Raw genomic sequence first — 21,686 nt, forward strand, 5'->3', positions numbered from 1 at the left:
CTGGTTACTGAAGCTGTAATTGTACCGTAGGACTCCCTGCCGATTCCCGTAGCCGTGGTCCCGGCTTCTAGGCTGGAGGAAAGTCTTTGTGATAGTAATGAGAAATGCCGGCTCCGTTCTGCGGCTCCGTTTTTTGCGGCTCCGTTCTGGGGGTTGGTTGGAAGGTAGAAAAAGTGACCACGTTCACCTGGCCAACGCGTTTCAATCCACAGCGGGATCTTTGTCAAGGCCTATTTTAAATGCTTAGGGTTATTCATGATCTATGCACAATCATGTAGTCAAGTGTACCTCTTTTTTAACGTTTCTGTATTTGTACTGTTTACAATTTATTTTCGTTTAATGTTCATTGTATGTGGACATTTTATGATAAATAAAGATTCTATTCTATTCTATTCTGTCGGCTGGCGCAGAAGCCAGGCAGCATAGGGCTCTGATGGAACAGGGCATGTGCTCATCTTGTGCTCTTCTGTCGGAAGCTGCCCGCCACTGGTCCCCTGTGTGAACATCGGCATTGCGTACAAATCTGAATCAGGCTCTAGGTCTTTTGGAAGTAGGCTTAATACCTGTGTCACATTTAAAGTAGACTGACTGCTCACATACAGGGGATAAAACCATTTTGTGTGTCCAGGTGTAGGCAGGTTTATGTGATGTCATGACATCACACGGTAGTCGCGCAATGCTTCTCTTGGAAGGTTTTAGATAGCCAGGATATCTTCATGGAGCCCCCTGGGACCTGCTGGAACTTAGACAGGTGCCTAGGTTGTCTTGGGCAAAATATGCCTCTGATTGGAGGTCTAACTTTCTCCCTTACTGCCACTTATACACCTTTCACACAGCACAGATAACCTGGTAGTTGCCGGGTCGACCCGGGTCTCTGTTCTATATGAAAAGGCCATTCGAAAAAACCCAGGTCCAGCAACCTGGCATTCAAACCAAGGTTAAAATAAGAGTTAATCCCAGGTCGGACCCGTTTTGCTAGGCAGTGTAAACACGTAATCAGGGTCGACCGACCCGGGTCCCGTTCACACCATAGGGAGGAGGCAGCGTCAGCTCCAAGTGCTGCCTCTTCTCCCGCCCCCAATGATGCACCACCGCTCTGCCCTCTTTCTGACATCAGTGACCCAGCTTATTGCCGGGTTGTTGTGCAGACTAATCATCCCAAATGCTGGGTCGCTCCTGGGATGGACCCATGTCCAAACCCCGGTTGTGACCCGGCATATGCGATGTGAAAGGGGTATTACAGACCCACTACATAAGGCTCCAAGGTTGTCCTGTCTACCATGGTTGATGTCGCGACCGCCCCTGTCCTATAGGATACAGTACCTGTATTGTGTGCTGTATACTGGTTATTTGTAAATGATAGCAGTACAAACAATATTTGCATTATCTTAGTAAATAAGCCATGTTCCCAGAGTCCCTGTACAGAACTGCATGTTAGAGTAACAGATTGAAATGACCAATAAAAAACTAGTTAGGGTCAGCCACAGCTGGCTCACTGCAGCGTCATTACTCAGCCCAGTGGCATAAGTTCTTCCCAGTTTCCCGGAGGCAAGATTAATATTGGTGCCCCCCCCCCCCCCAAAACACACACACCATCTTATATAAATATATGCATGTATGTATGTATGTATGTTATGAATATTATGTTTAGAATGAAGAGTGTGTGACATCTATGGTCCTGCTGGGAGGGGAAGTCAGCCACAGAAGCGATATCAACGGCTTTCAATAAACTGATTCAAACTCACAGGGGAGAAGAGGTGCCCCCTTGGAAGCAGGAGCCCGACGGCAGATGACTTCATTGCCTCCCAGAGTTCTGCCACTGACTCAGCCGTCACAGCCCAGAGGCTGCCACTGGGGAAGCAGTGCCGCGTTTGCTAGCGCAGACTTTACCTCCCTCATTCCGATCTGTGGTGGCTGGCAGTGGCCTGGACAGCCAAGTGCAGCATCACAGATCGCTGCACCTCCACGGATCGGCGATGAGTTAGCTCTGTCTATGTAGCTGTCGTCCCGTCCCACTGCTTGCTTGCATTAAGACGGCCCTGGATGGAACATGATGGTGCGGCTCACACACGTTGCTCAGACTGGAGGGGGGCGGTCCGGCGGATCAGATGTGCGGCGGTCGTGTCATGAGGTCATTATACTAATGACACGGCCACCCAGCGCAATGCAGAAAATCGTCCCACAAGGCCATCGGCCCTTCTGGCATTTGCATCTGGTAGCGTAGATGAGAGGTTCCGGAGAGGTAACTAAATGAATTAGGTTGACATGTAATTTGCACAAACATATTTTATTAATATTCTATTTTCTAATATAAATCCACTGCACAGAAGTGAAACTCTTTGATTGGGGCAGCGTTTACCTGCTCGCTAGGCATCAAATATTTGCAGCTTAGCGAGCAGGTCTGAATTGGGGCCTTGATTCTAAAAAAGAGATGTGTTTCAAAATTGTATAATATAAACCATCACAGTACAAACACATGGCAATTGAAAAGAATAGAATACATCCATGAAACATTGCGGCACAGCGATGACAGATAACATCAGTAGTGGCCAGGGCTGCCACCAGAAATTGTGGGGCCATGGACTGACAAAATCCCCCCCCCCCCCCTTCCCCTACCAAGCACCCCCCTGCCGTGTATTAAAATGTTACCTGCGGCAGTGGCAGCGGTTTTTCAGGCTCGTCCTCCTCCAGCATATGGCATGCTGGGCTCCCGCACTGTAAGCTGTGCAATGTCGTCACACAACGCGCGGCTTACAGTGTGGACACCCAGGATTCCTGCTGCCCTGGGAGGATCCAGCCGGGCCTGGGGACTGTCTATGTGCGGCAGGCTGTGGAGGATCTGCGGCCCACCGCTATGTGGTGGGGGAGGGCGGCTGCAGTGAATGGAGGTGCTAGCGGGCTGCTGCCCGTGCCCTACCCTCTATCAGAGCGGCCGGGCCCCGGACAGTTGTACCCATAGCACCTCCCTGTTGGTAGTCCTGGTAGTGGCTGTAGTCCCTGGGCTGCACAAAGGGCCTGATTCGAACCTGTTCGCAGCCAAGTGATCACCCGCTCAGACGTCATGGGTTGAACATCCCATCTGAAGTGGAACTCCCATCTTAGTAAATATCCCTGATAATGTCACATGACTCATTAACAATCGCCTGGTTCTACTGTGTGCTGAGAGGGCTGATGGTTTCTGTTGTTACCATTATCTACAATGTGTTGAACAGTTTTGATTAGAATAATTGCTGTTTGTTTAGCACAAGAATCAGAGTCAGTAAATGAATTAGCTGGAAACGCTACAATTTCATACTGGGGAAAAGATGCTTCAGCGGCATTTATATAAATAGTATCCCATATAGAATAGATGTAAAATAGGTTCATTCAATTTGCTTCTAGCAAGATGGATGCATGCAAGTGATGGGGACCGTTGTCCAAGTCCTGTGCATTGTATTGACCATATAAGACTAATAAAAGTGTTATGAGATAGTCATTTCCTATGTAATTGGTTTTCCACTTGGCATTCAGTTCACAGCTACACAAATTGTCTTCACAATTGAATACTTAACAGAAAAGTATTTGCATTATGCGGTTTTAAGGATGAACAATAGACGATATTATCAGCCCAGTCTGCAAACTGGAGAGTTGGAGGCCTTAATGGTAGATAACGTGCTTGTATGGAGTCTTATTTGTAAAGTGTATTTGTAGCCTTCACACAATAGAATTATATTCACAATAAGCATCTATTGACATTTCAGAAGGCAGTGGTGTTGCACATATACTTCAATGGTTTCCCACATGTACGTTTCCAGGTGGGGACAAAACACAGAGGAGGTCATTACAAGGAGACAAATGTATAGCTGCCAAGTGTGCCGATTTAGTGGCCTTCGCGTTTCTCCCTCTTTGTCCCAGAATTCCAGTTCCTTTATATCTGACATACATGCGCCTTGAGTCCTTTAGGAGAAAGTGCGCTATATAAATAAAACTTAGTTACTTACTATTATTTCCCATATATAACAAAAACATCGCTGAGACAGTAGTACGTTATTCAGTACTTGTTTCCTAGCACGGTGCCCATCGGGTCCCATCGCATACCTTAAGTTAAGGTATGCGATGGACCCGACCGATGCAATTTTGTGCTATTTTTAGCCTTTTTCCGCCAATTAGAAAATAGGTTCCATCGCATTTTCCGTGGCGAGCGGACGCGTAATACCTGTGAAGCATGCGCGTCCCCTTTGTGCGGGGGGCGCTGCGCTCGTCACGCTTCAGGCTCGGTGGCTCGCTGCGCTCGCCACACTATATAAAATCAGCTCCACGCCGACGTGGATAGTGGGGGTATGAAAAAGTCGGAGGACGCGTACCGCCGCCGCTCGCGGGCTCGCTGCGCTTGCCACGCTTCGAGTTGGCATTAACAATGGGGGGGCATTTGACCCATCAGGGTGGGTATACAATGAAAATTGTTGTGATGGGGGCATTTAACATTGGTTCCAATGTAAAAATCGCGTCGATAGCATCGCATGTAATTTAGTTGTTTAGTAGTTTAGATTTTTTAGGACCGGATGGATACAATTAAAATCACCGGCGCCATGCTAGGAAACAAGTAACCGTTACTCAACTGCCCCATGTCACTGGCCAAGAATTTTTAATATGTATTTTTTTAATTCCTAAATCGTATAAAATATAGGGCCTGATTCTGATTGCAGCTTACTGAGTGCCAGAGAGTCCGCCCTGCCAAATACCCAACCCCCACCGTCCAGCGCGATGCCCAGCGCCACCACTGCCCCCGTCCCTCCCTCCCCGCTGCCAATGGACCGGCGAGTGAGTAACTCGCTGCGGCCATTCGCCGCTGGGGTGCAGAAATACGCAAAGCCCCACCAACGGGGCAGGAGCCAAATTTGGATCACTACGTGTGATACAGAATTGGCCCCGTAGTCCCTAGAAGGTGTCTGTCTGATTGTTCAGGCTAATCCCAGGACCACTGGACAGATTTTGATGCAGTTTTCACAATTCTACAGAGCATTTGTTAAGGAAGGTTTAGCTCTATGAAACATTGATCTATTCTAGGACAAAAGGGAGCCGAGCAGTTATGGTTTTAGTAAAGCAAGTACAAAAAATGTCCATCCAATTGCTGTTTTGGCTTACGTTGACTAAACTGGTACAGGACCATCACAATGATGGACTTTATTTTATACTATTTAGAGACTAAGGGGGGTATTCCGATGGAGGAAATAGCGGCGGGCGCCTATTGAAAGCTGTCTTTCCCGTCAGCATTGAATAGGCATCTCAACAGAAAGGACCTGACTTTAAAAGCTGTCCGGCCCGTTTTGCCGAAAGCGGCTGTGGATTGTCGAGCTCACAGCCGTTTCTTGCAGCCACGCCCTCTTTTCACCAATCGGCAGGAGGGGCATTGAATCCCGCCTGTCAATTTGCTGTCGAGTAAAATGAAAACGGCCCAGGGTCAACGGCTGTCAGGACGGACCGACAGTCGTGACCCGGGATTGCATACCCCCATAATACATATAATCCAGTTTCTCCAGAAAAATTGATGTAAGCGACATTTGCTTAATTTCATTTTTTCCCTTTAATCCATTATTATTTGTGAGAAAGATCCCAGATCCCTAGTGTCATGTATAACCAGATGCGGATTTAGACCTAACGCGGCCCTAGGCAAGATACAGGTTTCGAGCCTCCTACATCCTACAAACCATAGCACTACACTTTTGCTGCTGATTGCAGGCGGCATCCATAGATTACTGATAAATGCTCAGCTGCGCGATCATCGGCACTGTGTACAAATCTGAATCAAGCTCTAGGTGTTTTGGAAGTAGGCTTACTACATGTGTCATATTTACACTAAACTGCATACAGTGGATGAAACCATTTTGTGTGGATCCGATATGATTTCCCGGCGGTCGGGATCCCGGCGGTCGGAATCCCGACACTGGAATCCCGACCGCCGAAATCCCGACAAGGGGGGGACATGGATCGCCCCCCCTTGCGGGCTCGCTGCGCTCGCCACGCAGCGGGCCCGGTGCCTCGCTACGCTCGGCACGCTATTTTATTCTCCCTCTATGGGTGTCGTGGACACCCACGGAGGGAGAAAGTTTCGGGATTTCGGCGGTCGGGATTCCAGTGTCGGGATTCCGACCGCCGGGATCCCGACCGCCGGGAAATTAACCGCATCCCTTTTGTGTGTCCAAACATTTTTTTATCCTATCAAAGAACATCAAAGGGACTTTCGGGGAGTGGGCGGGTCCATGTGACGTCATAACGTTGTTCGGTAGTCGCCCAATGCTCCTCTGGGAACGTTTTGTATGGTCAAGATATCTTAATGGGGCAGCTTGGGATCTGCTGGCCCTGTAGAAAATTTGCCTCTGCGTATAACGCATTAGAAGAAGATGAAGATAACGTCACAAATAACCTGACAATATGGTCACTAGAATTACTGATAGCAACTGACATTCTGTGGATGGCTTGGGGAGTCAGTGGTACCGGTCTGGTGTTATAATAGATTAGGTCCAGGGGCAGGGCTGGTGCAAGGCATCTCAGTGCCCCACTGTTCACCCCCTCCCCGCAACCTGCTACGTGGGGAGGGGAAGTCGTGCTGCTGCTGGGGGGGTGCTCCGGTGGCCGTCACCCACAGGCAAATGCCTAATGCAGCCTTCATGCACAAACAGACCTGAGAACAGGCCGGGACACCTCATTGCGTTTTCATTTTCAAAGCTTCCTTGTATAAAATACTTATATCTCGAGAAAGCAGAGGACAAGGGACACGGCTTACAGGACATAAGTGACAATCGGAGGATTAAAGTCATGTTAATAAGAGACATTTCAGTGACCTGCAGTTGCTCGCGGATGTCACAATGCAGCCAGTGCTGGTCGGAAAGGGCACACTACTGACACATTATTGGCATTTGTATTGGCTTTCTATCTATCTGGGTATTTTCTGCATCTCTGTAATTTTCTCTTTAACTGTTACATTACAGCTCCACCGGAGCATTGTGAGGAGTTTGTACTATGCTGTGACACCTGTATGCTGCAATGCTGTAACCATGCTTGCTTATGCTGATTACCTGGTATGCTGTTTACCTGCTACAACATAAAGATCAAGACTTCATCTTATCCAGTGGATGTGATTCCTTGTCACAATGGTACTGTATAACCCTCACACTGTCGTGCACATCCCCATGTGTTTCAGCCTTGGTTCTATTTTTATAGTCGTGTTTTGGTTCAAAGTTCATATTTAAAATTCAAATCTTGTTAAAAATGGAAAACAGCTAAATCATGTAATATTTGCAATCCAAAATCAAAATTCAGATTTAATTGGAAATTAACTGGAAATTCAATTAGTTTGGACCCGCAAAATTTGGTTTAATTTGATTTTCTAAAGAACTTTATTGCACAGCTCTGTATAAGGTACATTCAAGTCCAGGGGTCAAGACGTACGTATAGGTCACATGGTCCTGGAGGCCCTGTGAGAGAAGAGGTCAGCTGAGCAAGCCAAACAATGTTCCCCTTTGAATTAGTCATTATCATTATGTAAAAGTCAAGCATGTGGGAGGCTAGCATTATGAACATACAGAACTGCAGCTGAATCTGATATGATCACTAAGGAGGGGAACCGCGCAGATTCATGATTATTGAGAATTTGCAACCCGTAGTTGCCCTCTGTTGATTGGCAGGAAGTGGCGTTGAGGAAGTGGAGGGATGCCTATGATTCTAGAAATGGGGCGTATCGCCCTTGTTTTATGGTACGGGAAAGCCAAGGGTCTGCGACGTCCTGGCCTTGCAGACTTCTTGGCCTCACCCCACCTGCATCCACTGACCAGCTGCGCAATGCTGATTGCATGAGCTTTGAATATCCATCTCTGAATCAGCCCCTTTATGTGGATTGTTTAACTGGTTGCTGCTGAAAGTGATGTATGATTGCTGACCTATTATAACTTATTATTGAATACAGGTGTTATTAGCAATCTAGTTTCTCTAAAGATCTTAACTTTATCTGATGGCTACTCTATTGGATAATGCTATAAAATAATAATGCTGCTCCTCACCTCTATGGGGGGAATCCAAGTGTTTTGCGTAGCAGCGGCCACTAGGTGGCGTCCGAATGAGCAATTGAAGTCTTACTCCGTATGGGCATGGCTGGTAACTAGCAGGCTGGTAACTAGCAGGGACTGATTAAAGAGGCACTGTTCCCTGTGCCCCAGCCATCGTATTCCCCACATTGGCGCTGCATACCCTAGTCCGACACTGGCTATAACTGAGCCTCAAATACAAGGGACAATATACGCTTTCAAATAAATAAACCAAGTCTATTAGTAGTTTAGGAGTCATGTAAATAGATTACTCAAAATAAACTGTTCTACCCAATGTCCCCTTCTGTCCCCAGGTAGCAGCATCTCTGGTGGGATCTCCACAGTCTGGAAGTCCCTCCAACACTGAGATGTTCCAAGCATGGACAACTGATAGCAATTCAGAAACCTGGCTTCTTCTGTCCACACCAGGGTAAGAGGTGTTGCTGCAGCTGACAGGGGGAATAACTCAGGAATTGCCCATTATCCAGAATTCATCATGAACACCCATTAATCTTCCCTGGCACCAGCACTAGGATATTTACTTATATTTGCCAACTCTCTCCCAGAAGGTCTGGAAGGACGGAAAAGTAGGCAATTCGCCTGGGGGCTGCTGCCACGAATGCCCACTTGCTCAGTGTTATATACAGTTGGAGCCCTCTTCAGCTAGCCTTCTCTGGATAGCCATGGTGAGCTAAGGTCTACTGTTCTCAGCTGCAATACAATACATAGAACCAGTGGCATAAGTTCTTTCCAGTTGCCCAGAGGCAAGATATATATTGGTGCCCCCCCCCCTTCACACACACACACAAGCCTATATAACCTTAAGTAAAATATATCATTTTGTTAAGAAATATAGATATATCGATAGATAGAGAGCACATATATCTTTCAGAACTCAGCCACATAAGCAATATCTTTTGCTTTTAAATAACTGATTTAAACTTGCAGGGGAGGAGAGGTGCCCCCTTGGGAGCAGGAGCCCGGCGGCAGATGACTCCATTGCCTCCCAAAGTTCTGCCTCTGCATAGAACAATACAGTAGGGGATTAGCAGAAGATTAAGTCCGACAGCTCTGGCTCACTTAATCCTATTAAAGGGCTGGATGAGGATGGGTCCATCTGTACCTTCCAACTTGACTCATGCCAGGAGGGACAAACTACTCCGCTCTGGGACTTTCCTCTTCATATATGATTGCCATCACCTGTATTGAACAGCTTAACTTATAAGAAAGGTGTTTCACCACAGGTGATGGCAATCATACATGAAGAGGAAAGTCCAGGAGCAGAGTATTGTGTCCCTCCTGGAGAGGTCATGTTGGGAGCTATGGTGTTAGGGTGGGTCTGGGTGGTTTGATGCAACAGTTTGCAATGGAGGAATAATGCAAAAACTCCTGGCACCCGCCACCTAGCTGTGCACACTTAGCCCTGCCCCCCCCCCCTCCCCATCCACCACCACCAACCTGGCTGCCCCTCCTAAATGTAGGTATTTGCTGAATGCAGCAACTTGCTGTACTGATCACCTGGTCTTATTGCTACAGTCATCATTTACAGTACACTGCTGGTAACGTGTGTAGAGAGAGCAGTATTAGCCCTTTCAGTGCCAACATCTCTGAGAGAGATGTTCAAAATATCTGCTAATGCCAGCGTCTCTCACATTTGTTATATAAATTCAAATAAAAAATGTGGTGCAAAAATAGATTATATTTCCTATATAAGGTAGCATTACAGGTCATTATGGTGAATAGAAATGTTTGCTTGGCAATTTTCACACCTATTTTGACAAATTCACTCGGCACTCAAAGGGTTAATTATCAGAGAAGCATCTGAAACTATCACTGAACCAGTCTGCAAGCAGTCACACAAAGCAGGTAACAGTACAGAGCAGGTAACAGTACAGAGCAGGTAATAGTACAGAGCAGGTAACAGCACAGAGCAGGCAATAGCACAGAGCAGGCAACAGTACAGAGCAGGTAACAGTACAGAGCAGGTAACAGTACAGAGCAGGTAACAGTACAGAGCAGGTAATAGTACAGAGCAGGTAACAGTACAGAGCAGGTAATAGTACAGAGCAGGTAACAGTACAGAGCAGGTAACAGTACAGAGCAGGTAACAGCACAGAGCAGGCAACAGCACAGAGCAGGCAACAGCACAGAGCAGGCGACAGCACAGAGCAGGTGACAGTACACAGCAGGTAATAGTACAGAGCAGGTAACAGTACAGAGCAGGTAACAGTACAGAGCAGGTAACAGTACAGAGCAGGTAATAGTACACAGCAGGTGACAGTACAGAGCAGGTAACAGCACAGAGCAGGCAACAGCACAGAGCAGGTAACAGTACAGAGCAGGTAACAGCACAGAGCAGGTAACAGTACAGAGCAGGCAACAGTACAGAGCAGGTAACAGTACAGAGCAGGTAACAGTACAGAGCAGGTAACAGTGCAGAGCAGGCAACAGCGCAGAGCAGGCAACAGCACAGAGCAGGTAACAGCACAGAGCAGGTGACAGTACACAGCAGGTAATAGTACAGATCAGTTAACAGTACAGAGCAGGTAACAGCACAGAGCAGGCAACAGCACAGAGCAGGCAATAGCACAGAGCAGGCAACAGTACAGAGCAGGTATCTGCACAGAGCAGGCAATAGCACAGACAGTGGCGTAACTATAGCTCTGCAGCCCCCGCGGTGGCGGGGGGGGGGGGGGGGGCGCAGAGAAATTGGGGGTGCCGGCGGGGGGGCTGCGGGGCTATAGTTACCCGCGGTCTGCGTCTCGCCCGGCTCTCTGTCGGGACCTTCCTGACGTCACGGTCCCGGCCAGCTCCTGCTGCAATAAAAACTGACAATTAGAAAATGGCTGCCCCCATACTGCAGACAGTTTTCTGTCTGCAGTATGGGGGCAGCCATTTTCTAAGAGTCCATTTTCATTGTAGCAGCAGGAGCCGGCCGGGACCGTGACGTCAGGAAGGTCCCGACAGAGAGCCGGGCGAGACGCAGACCGCGGGTAAGAAGGGGGGGCAGGTTAGGTGTGTGGGGGGGCGCCGAATAAACGTGCGGCGGGGGGGGCGCTAAATAGTTACGCCCCTGAGCACAGAGCAGGCAATAGTACAGAGCAGGCAATAGTACAGAGCAGGTAACAGCACAGAGCAGGCAATAGCACAGAGCAGGCAATAGCACAGAGCAGTCAATAGCGCAGACAAGGCAACAGCCCAGAGCAGGCAACAGCGCAGAGCATGTAATAGCACAGAGCAGGCAATAGCACAGAGCAGGCAACAGGACAGAGCAGGTAACAGTACAGAGCAAAAAAGGAGAAAGAGAAAAGATTGTCTTCTTTTTTTGGCGCACAGGAGAAAAAGATAGAGTATTTTAATTGTTTGTTGTAATGTTAATAAAATTTAACTTTTAATTTTCTGTTTAAAAACTGCTTTTTTGTGAAGTATTAATGCAGTAAACAAAATTAATAAAATCGGTGTCAGTGTGTCTTTATTTTTTAATTTAATTCTTATTCAGAGACGTGTATTAAGCAAAAATCCTTTATTTTGTTGTTTTATCATGTGTGTGATACAATATTTCCTTTTAGTGGATTATATTTGTATCCAGGTTCCTCTTCATTTATGCTTCCTCTATGAGTATATTTTTGTATTAAGCTCAGAGGGATAGAGGGATAAACAGATATAAGTGGACAGATTTTTATGTATTTTTAGCTGTCCTGTCTTATTCTGCACATGAAACAATGTATAAGGTTGATTTTCTTTAGCAACACGTATTGTTCTGATTTTTGTTTGTATTGTTTAATTTTTATATTGGGGTATGTGACCTTTTTTCTCTCCAGCATCTATATTACACCATCCATAAATTTATATGGCGTGAATACACTGTTGTTGTATTTCATGCCATATAAATTTATGGATGGTGTAATATAGATGCTGGAGAGAAAAAAGGTCACATACCCCAATATAAAAATTAAACAATACAAACAAAAATCAGAACAATACGTGTTGCTAAAGAAAATCAACCTTATACATTGTTTCATGTGCAGAATAAGACAGGACAGCTAAAAATACATAAAAATCTGTCCACTTATATCTGTTTATCCCTCTATCCCTCTGAGCTTAATACAAAAATATACTCATAGAGGAAGCATAAATGAAGAGGAACCTGGATACAAATATAATCCACTAAAAGGAAATATTGTATCATACACATGATAAAACAACAAAATAAAGGATTTTTGCTTAATACACGTCTCTGAATAAGAATTAAATTAAAAAATAAAGACACACTGACACCGATTTTATTAATTTTGTTTACTGCATTAATACTTCACAAAAAAGCAGTTTTTAAACAGAAAATTAAAAGTTAAATTTTATTAACATTACAACAAACAATTAAAATACTCTGGGCGAAATGTAATAGGGTGCGATTTTTTAGACATGTGCGATTTTTGGTCAAAAACGGCCGAAATCGCACATTTTCCGAAAATCGCACATTTCATAGGTTGAAAATCGCGGTAAAAAATCGCACTTTTTACCGCAAAATCGCACTTTTAGAAGTGCGATTTTTAGTCACATTTCAATTCGCATCCAGATGTTTTCCCATTATAAAGTATACAACTCGCAAATGTGCGATTTTTGGTCAATGTTACCAAAAATCGCAAAAAAAATAGACCAGGTTCTGACAGGCGAATTTGACAGAACCATGCACAGATCATTGAGATCTGTGCATGGTTCTGTTAATAAAAATGTGTAAAAGTGTTTTTATAAAAAAAAAACGGCGTGGGGTCCCCCCTCCTAAGCATAACCAGCCCCGGGCTCATTGAGCCGGACCTGGTTCCAAAAATACGGGGGAACAAAAAGCATAGGGGTCCCCCGTATTTCTGAAACCAGCCCCGGACTCTTGGACCGGTCCTGGTTCCAAAAATACGGGGGACAAAAAATCTGGGGGTCCCCCGTATTTTGAAACCAGCACCGGGCTCCAACAGCCCGCGGTGTCATGCCACAGCCGGGGGACACTTTTTATACAAGGTCCCCCGGCCAAAACATGAGCACCGTGGCTGGTCAGCCTTGGACGGGGTACCTGGAGGAGTGGGGACCCCCCCAATAAAGGGGTCCCCCCCCCCAGGCTTCACCCGTCCAGGGCTGAAGCCCGGGGCTGTCACCGGCGTCCGTGGCCAGTGGACGCCGGCCTGATAGGGTTAAATCCATCATACATATCATTACATTGCTTTTTACCGGCGAACTACAAGTGCCAGCAGACCTCCCCCGCATGCTGGGACTTGGAGAACCACAAGTCCCAGCATGCAGGGCATTAATGGGCCCGCTGGGACTTGTAGTCCACCTGTAAAAAGAATGTTTATAAAAAACACACACACAGAGAAGTACAAGTTTATTACACACACACACCTCAATTTTACACCAGCATACTTACCATTCCTGGATCCAGCGCTGGTCTGGCTGCTTTACAGCCGGCTCCCCCCGCACTGACAGGCAGCGGGGAGAATCGTCTTTCTCCGTTGCCTGTCACCGGCTTTCTCCGTAGCTTCTGTAGCTCTGTCCCAGTGCTACAGAGGCTGAGAGCGTGATTGGCTGAGCTACAGTATGCGTCTCCATGGAGACGCATAGCTCAGTCCTGATTGGCTGAGCTATGCGTCTCCATGGAGACGCATACTGTAGCTCAGCCAATCACGCTCTCAGCCTCTGTAGCACTGGGACAGAGCTACAGAAGCTACGGAGAAAGCCGGTGACAGGCAACGGAGAAAGACGATTCTCCCCGCTGCCTGTCAGTGCGGGGGGAGCCGGCTGTAAAGCAGCCAGACCAGCGCTGGATCCAGGAATGGTAAGTATGCTGGTGTAAAATTGAGGTGTGTGTGTGTAATAAACTTGTACTTCTCTGTGTGTGTGTTTTTTATAAACATTCTTTTTACAGGTGGACTACAAGTCCCAGCGGGCCCATTAATGCCCTGCATGCTGGGACTTGTGGTTCTCCAAGTCCCAGCATGCGGGGGAGGTCTGCTGGCACTTGTAGTTTGCCGGTAAAAAGCAATGTAATGATATGTATGATGGATTTAACCCTATCAGGCCGGCGTCCACTGGCCACGGACGCCGGTGACAGCCCCGGGCTTCAGCCCTGGACGGGTGAAGCCTGGGGGGGGGGGACCCCTTTATTGGGGGGGTCCCCACTCCTCCAGGTACCCCGTCCAAGGCTGACCAGCCACGGTGCTCATGTTTTGGCCGGGGGACCTTGTATAAAAAGTGTCCCCCGGCTGTGGCATGACACCGCGGGCTGTTGGAGCCCGGTGCTGGTTTCAAAATACGGGGGACCCCCAGATTTTTTGTCCCCCGTATTTTTGGAACCAGGACCGGTCCAAGAGTCCGGGGCTGGTTTCAGAAATACGGGGGACCCCTATGCTTTTTGTTCCCCCGTATTTTTGGAACCAGGTCCGGCTCAATGAGCCCGGGGCTGGTTATGCTTAGGAGGGGGGACCCCACGCCGTTTTTTTTTTTACTTTTTTTTTTTTGCACAAAAGCGCATTTATAAAAATGCGCACATTTTCATGACTGAAAATGCGCACATTTTCATGACTAAAAATCGCGGCAAATCGCGGCAAATCGCATTTTTTTGCCGCTAATTCGCATCTCATTACATATGCGAATTCGCGGCAAAAAACGCGATTTTTAAAGGTGCGATTTGGTGCGATTTTTTTTTAGTCTAAAAAATCGCACCCTATTACATTTCGCCCTCTATCTTTTTCTCCTGTGCGCCAAAAAAAGAAGACAATCTTTTCTCTTTCTCCTTTTTTGCTCATAAATTTATTGTCTTTGGCTGCACCCCCACAGAGATCACATACAAACTGTATACATTGTCTCGTTTGGGGCCCCAGTGGGTGCTATAGCACCAACCAGTGCAGACTTCCCAACTCCCCTTTCCCCTTTTTACGATAACAGTACAGAGCAGGCAGGTAACAGTACAGAGCAGGTAATAGTACAGAGCAGACAATAGTACAGAGCTGGCAACAGTGCAGAGCAGGCAACAGTACAGAGCAGGCAACAGTACAGAGCAGGTAACAGTACAGAGCAGGCAGGTAACAGTACATAGCAGGCAACAGCACAGAGCAGGCAACAGTACAGAGCAGGCAACAGTGCAGAGCAGGTAACAGTGCAGAGCAGGTAACAGTGCAGAGCAGGTAACAGTACAGAGCAGGTAACAGTACAGAGCAGGTAACAGTACAGAGCAGGCAACAGTGCAGAGCAGGTAATAGCACAGAGCAGGTAATAGCACAGAGCAGGTAACAGTACAGAGCAGGTAACAGTACAGAGCAGGTAACAGTGCAGAGCAGGTAATAGTGCAGAGCAGATAACAGTGCAGAGCAGGTAACAGTACAGAGCAGGTAACAGTGCAGAGCAGGTAACAGTGCAGAGCAGGTAACAGTACAGAGCAGGCAATAGTACAGAGCAGGCAACAGTACAGAGCAGGAAATAGTACAGAGCAGGCAATAGTACAGAGCAGGTAACAGTACAGAGCAGGTAACAGTACAGAGCAGGTAATAGTGCAGAGCAGGTAACAGTGCAGAGCAGGTAACAGTGCAGAGCAGGTAACAGTGCAGAGCAGGTAACAGTGCAGAGCAGGCAACAGTACAGAGCAGGCAACAGTACAGAGCAGGTAACAGCACAGAGCAGGTAACAGCGCAGAGCAGGTAACAGCGCAGAGCAGGTAAAAGTGCAGAGCAGGTAACAGTACAGAGCAGGTAACAGTACAGAGCAGGTAACAGTACAGAGCAGGTAACAGTGCAGTACAGGTAATAGTACAGAGCAGGCAATAGTACAGAGCAGGCAACAGTACAGAGCAGGTAACAGTACAGAGCAGGTAACAGCACAGAGCAGGTAACAGTACAGACAGTGGCGGAACTACCGAGGGTGCAGGGGGTGCAGCTGCTATGGGGCCCGGCGGCTGGGGGGGCCCCATGGACAGCAAGCACTCCCCTGCACCGTGACTGTGCTTACATAGTTATTTAATTACTTTATTTAAAAAAATGTCACTGCGCGGGACACTGCTGGGAGTGCAAGGAGCGCGCGTGTGCGCGCGGGGGGCGGGGGTGTCACGCTGTGCCGGGCAGAGACGGCCTGACACTTACCAGGGAAGGGCAGCTGCATGCTGGGTGTAAGCAGGACACTGCTGCCGGGAGGGAGGTGTTGCGCCGCGCTGTGCGGGGCAGAGACGGCCTGGCACTGGGGAACTGCAGCCGTATGCTGGGAGAGAGGACGTGTGGACAGCAGCGCTCACCAAGGGAGGGGAACTGTATGTATCTGACTGGCTGACCCCGCTGTACTGTATGGACATGGATATACAGTCCATGTCAGTCAGTAACTGACATACAGTCAGTAACTGCCTTGCTGTTACTGAAGGTGGATGGATGCAGTTGGACTAGAGCAGTGTGTGTACATACTGTGGGACACACATGTGTCTGTGTGCGCAGTATATATATTAGTGTGGGATGTGTGTGTGTGTACAGTATATATAGTGTGGGGCATATGTGTGCTTGGGAGCTGTCTGTATGACAACAGGATAGATATATGCACCTGATTCATAGAAATGTACAAGAACCACTGATTTGTGGGACTGACTGTGGGCATTGCAGTATGTTATATAATGTGTTATGGTCATTGTGGTGTGTCGTGTAATGGGCATGGGGGGGCCCCATTATAAATTTTGCTATGGGGCCCACAAACTTCTGGTTACGCCTCTGAGTACAGAGCAGGTGACAGTACAGAGCAGGTAACAGTACAGAGCAGGTAACAGCACAGAGCAGGTAATAGTGCACAGCAGGTAATAGTGTCAGATAGAGAAGTTACTGATCTGCCCGGGGGTGACTTGCCTGTGATCCCCTGACTATTGCCTCATCTTCATTACACACAATGCTGACAATACTGGAGCAACACACTGTACCACACTACTATACTGCACAGTTGTTGCTCTGCTTAGATTGTTACATTTTGTCACAGTAAAGTTATATCATTGTCACATACACTAAACACAAGCAAAGTAACCATTATCCACTACAAAGGACTCAGCGTTACAGGGATACTTTGGGGGTGTATCCAATGATCGGGGGGCTTATCCTATTAGCCCCGATAAGCCTCACGAGACGTTAATTATTGGGGATTTTGTTCCACCTGCCTCGGGCAACTTTTTGGCGCTGCGGCGGCGAAAACACGCAGGTTTCACTGAACCAATTATTTTTACGAGAATTCTAATTGGATACCCTGTAGGAAAAAAAATTGGGAGGAAATTGGGAAAAATGTTTTTCGCTCCCAATGTTCCATCGTATGCAATTGGATAACCCCCTTTGTATCAGCAAATTGTTATACCTCTGTCAGTTCCGAGACAGAAATACAGTCACCAACCAGGCAGTTATAGAAGCTGCATCTATCCATATACTTGTAAACTATCAAATGCAAACACACATTGTATGTATGTAGACAGAATAGAAGGATCACTGACCATGACTTACCTGTAGCCCTCACTAGGCTCCTGCATGTCACCCATTCATGATGTCAGGAGCAGGGAGAAGAGTCCCCAGGCTGTCAGGATGCTATAACTGTACACACGGAGAACTTGCTGAACCAGTTGCAATTCTCTGACTTCCAGTCCATTGATAAAAACGTGCAAAGGGAGCTGCAGCAGTGATCACCACAGTGATTCCTTGGATTAGGGACACTTAGGAGGGAATGATGAAGGTGTGTGCAGCAGGAAGCATGGATATGCTGGGCTGCAGATAGAGGTTGAAGTACAGTAGAGTACTAGGAAACCACCAAAGGCTGTGCAGCTGGGAAGGACAGTTTGTTACAGGAGCACAGGAGAGAGTGTGAGAGCAAAGCACTGGGTATCATAGAAAATAAAAGCCACTAGGAAATGACAACTAAGAGGAGCAATGCCACTGAATGCCACAAGAGGGCATGTGTCACATATTACATACTATTACAGGATAATGGTAATAATAAATGGATTATTATTATTTTTTTAAAAGCAGCAATTACATGGCAAAATCAACCTGGTTTTGCAGTGTAATTGATTGCTGCTTTTAAAAAAATGGGAAAACTCTCCCAAAATCTCTCACTTTCTGAAACTGTCACCCTATTACTAAACATCCTAGCCTCTGATGTGTGACCTTGTGCATGTATACATTTTCACATTTCAACACTTACTTATATAAACCTGAAATAACGACTCAGAGACTTGGGTTTGGCAGAAATTGTTAGCTGAAATTATTTAAAACACTTTAAGCTAATTGTTTGTATTAGAATTCCTTAATTAAATGGTGGCCCAGAAAGAACGGCTAGTGATCTAAGCTCCACCCCACGACTGACGTATGTAATGACGTATTACCTACACAAGCGGTATGGCTCCACCTACTCCATTGACTGCCAACCCGACCGGGTGGTCTCGCTGTCCCCGAGCGGGTGATCCAGCGCAGGCCTATAGTCAATGAAGGTGAGCGCACCGGAAACAACCGATCTGATGTATAAACATCGCTTAATGAAGACCTAAATCAATTAATCTGCCGTTCTTTCCCGCCTTTCAGCCAACGCGTTTACAGCCCCCCTTTATCCTCCCCCTTACTAAATCGTAATAGGGCGGGTAGGGTGGGAAATTGCACAGGGAAAAGAGGAAGACTCCTCCTTCCCTGTCCCTATTATCCCAGCTAACTCTGCCCTCCCCTGCTTTCCTATTGGCTCCGAGTCACATGCTCCATGGTGTCCACACAGCCTTGGATGTTTAATTCACTCCTTTCCTATGGCAGTCATTACGTTATTCATTTGGCCCCAGATGACTAATGCAGAGCTATAGCAAGAGAATCTGGAATGCATGTACGTGAAGTGTCCATTGAAATGCAATGTAGCACAAGAACTACTTTATTGTACAATACTGTACTGTTCAGTATGCTAAATAGACATTTTTCTCAGAAAATACGGTACTTATGTATTATCTGGGCTCCCATGTTAAATGCACCCCATTTTTTCATACCCCTACTATCCAACTATGCATGGAGTTGATTTTATATAGTGTGGCGAGCGCAGCGAGCCACCGTGCCCGAAGCATGGCGAGCGCAGCGAGCCCCGCGAGGGGACGCGGTCTCATAAGTAAAACGGGAGCCCAGATATTACATAAGTACCGAAAATACTATTGCATAGATTACGCTATTTATAACGGGCTATGGGGATAAGTGAGCGAGTATAAAGTACGTTCACTGAGAATGGGACGCCATCTGTATATAAATCCGCCGCTGGATTACTGGAGCATTATCTACCCAGTGGTGGCGATGTGTATTGCATGTATATTGTATGGCGTGGCTCAGTGCGTCTGAGCACGTTACAGAAGCTGTGGCCGGACTTTTGTGACCCGGGTTCTACTTTTTTCACACTTACTTACTGGCAGCGGTGGCTCTTACCTCTATGGAGGAGGGGGCTTCAGTGAGGCCCCCTCTGCTGCTACTCCTGGTCCCAGCCGCGGGGCTGGCGCATGTGCAGTAGCTTCTTCAGTACTGCGCATACACTGGCCCCCAGCCTCTATGGGCTGCTTTTGCATCAGTCCCCAGAGTTATATTCAGGGTCATGGTTTCGTGCATGCGCAGTATCGTCCTGGTACTGCGCATGCATGGAACTTAGTTTTTATGGGCTGCCACTCAGCATCCCATGTAGAGGCATTCCAGAGGGAGGGAACACCTCCCAATGGGACTGCTTTGGGTGACTGGCAAGTCAATTTTCCAATAGGAAGTCACTGCCAGTCACAGTGAATCCACTGCAGTCTCACAGACTGCATCTGGCTTCACTTAGACAGAGAACAGTGGCGGATTTTACCTGGGGAGGCTGCAGCCCTGCAGTCCATAGAACACCACTGCTTACTGGTGATCTACTGGGTTCTCCCTATTTTGCAGTATATACTCCTCCAACTGCAATTCCCCCCTGTGCAGATTCCACAATTTGCAGAACACCCCCCTCACAGTTCAGAACAGCCCCCCCCCCGTGTGAATTACCCCCTCTGTGCAGATCCCCCCCCCCCGTGCAGATAACCCCCCATTATGCAGAAATCCCTTAATGCAGATATCGACCACAGCCTCCTCCCAGTGCATAAAAGTTCCCCATGTGCAATACCTCGCTCTGTGCAGATAATTCCCCCTCTTATGCAGAAATTTCCTTGTACAAAAAAACCTTCCCCCTCCCAGTGCATAACACATTTAAATACACCCCTATGTTGAGGATCCCATCCCACCGACAGGGCAGCCGAGAGGAATGCTGGGCCCCAGTAAGATTTTGGGGGCGTGGCCTAAGTGTGAGGGCACCTCCCGCACTTAGGCCCTGCCCTAAAAATGTTTAGAGGAGGGTGAAAGAAAACACTAAAGACTGTAATCTCAGCAGCAGCAGCACACACCTACAGCATGTGCTGTGCTGACAGCAGGCTCAGCATGACCTCTCACGCTGTCAGTGAGACACTCATGTTGAGCCTGCTGTCAGCACAGCACATGCTGTAGAAGTGTGTGCTGCTGTTGCTACCTAGGAGGGACGGAGGGGTCGGACCAGGGCCCCTGCAGGGCCCCTCCAGCAAGCCTGGGCCTGGGTAATTAGTACCCCCCCCTCTCGGTTGCACTGCCCACAGACCCACACACCGCATCTAGCATGCCCCAAAGATCAGAACTTACGTTGGCAGACAGAATATGCAGAGTGCTGTCACCAGGGCCGGTGGTTAGGGTGTTTGGTGCCCTCCTGTAAACTTTAAATTTGCTCCCTCCCTCCTATAACTTATAATGGAGAGATGCACAATAAATAAGGGGGTATGTTCTCACAAGGAGTGCGATCGAGTCTGAATTGGTCAAAAAAACACTTGCACCTTTTAACCATACTTACCTACCCTCCCGGAATTGTCGGGAGGCTCCCTAAAATCGGGTCCCCCTCCCGGCCCCCGGGAAGGTGGGCAAGTCTCACGCATACCCCCCCCCCCCAGAGCCCCGCTCCTCCCCCGGAGCCGCTGAAAGAAATGCCGGAATCTGCAGCTCCGTGGGAGGGGGCGGTACTAAAATTACGCAAATCGCATATTTTCTCATCTTTTTAGCCCCGCCCCCTTCTCGCAGAATCTCGCAGTTTGTGTGGATTGGGGGTGGGGCTTTGAGTCGTCAGCCTTGTCCCCGCCCCTCTGACCAGGAGATTTGGCTGTCCTTTACGGGCTTCTCCCGGAGAGGCTAATTCAATAGTCGGCAAGTATGCTTCTAACACTTTGTTGGTTGGTGCCGCAACTCGCACATGTAAGTGGCGGTAAGTTTTTAAGCTTAAAGCTACGACACTCTGCAATTTTTGAACTGGTTAAACTCGCATCTTCTTATATGAGTTGCACTACAAGGTGCGAGTTTTGACAGAAGCAGTGAGGTCCGTGACTGCTTCTTTTTGGAAAATTGTACAAATTATTGAAAAGCAGAAAAAACACAATAGATGTGCAGTTCCCCCTCCTAAGCATAAAAGGCTCCGGCTCTTAGAGCTGGTCCTGGTTCCAAAAATACAGGGGAAAAATATTAGTAGGGTTCCTCTGTAATATTACAATCAACACCAGGATCGTGGACTGCTCCTGGTTCCAAAACTACAGGGGAAGAA

At 47.5% G+C, this 21,686-nt stretch overlaps 1 protein-coding gene across 2 annotated transcripts in view; it reads right to left on the reverse strand.

Annotated features, from left to right (window-relative positions):
- LOC146005899 (histamine H2 receptor-like) overlaps positions 1-17,910 on the reverse strand; it is a 112,893-nt gene extending 94,983 nt beyond the window's left edge. The window contains exon 1 of one of the 2 annotated variants that reach the window (XM_083145274.1): positions 17,558-17,910. In XM_083145274.1, the coding sequence (XP_083001400.1) occupies positions 17,558-17,592 (35 nt within the window). In that variant the 5' untranslated portion in view covers positions 17,593-17,910. Of the gene's footprint in view, positions 1-17,547 lie in introns of both variants that reach the window. The other variant, XM_083145281.1, reaches the window with a different exon arrangement.
- Between the last annotated feature and the right edge of the window lie 3,776 nt (positions 17,911-21,686).

Source organism: Crinia signifera, chromosome 1, assembly GCF_055691185.1.
Source record: "Crinia signifera chromosome 1, ASM5569118v1, whole genome shotgun sequence".
NCBI lineage: Eukaryota > Metazoa > Chordata > Amphibia > Anura > Myobatrachidae > Crinia > Crinia signifera.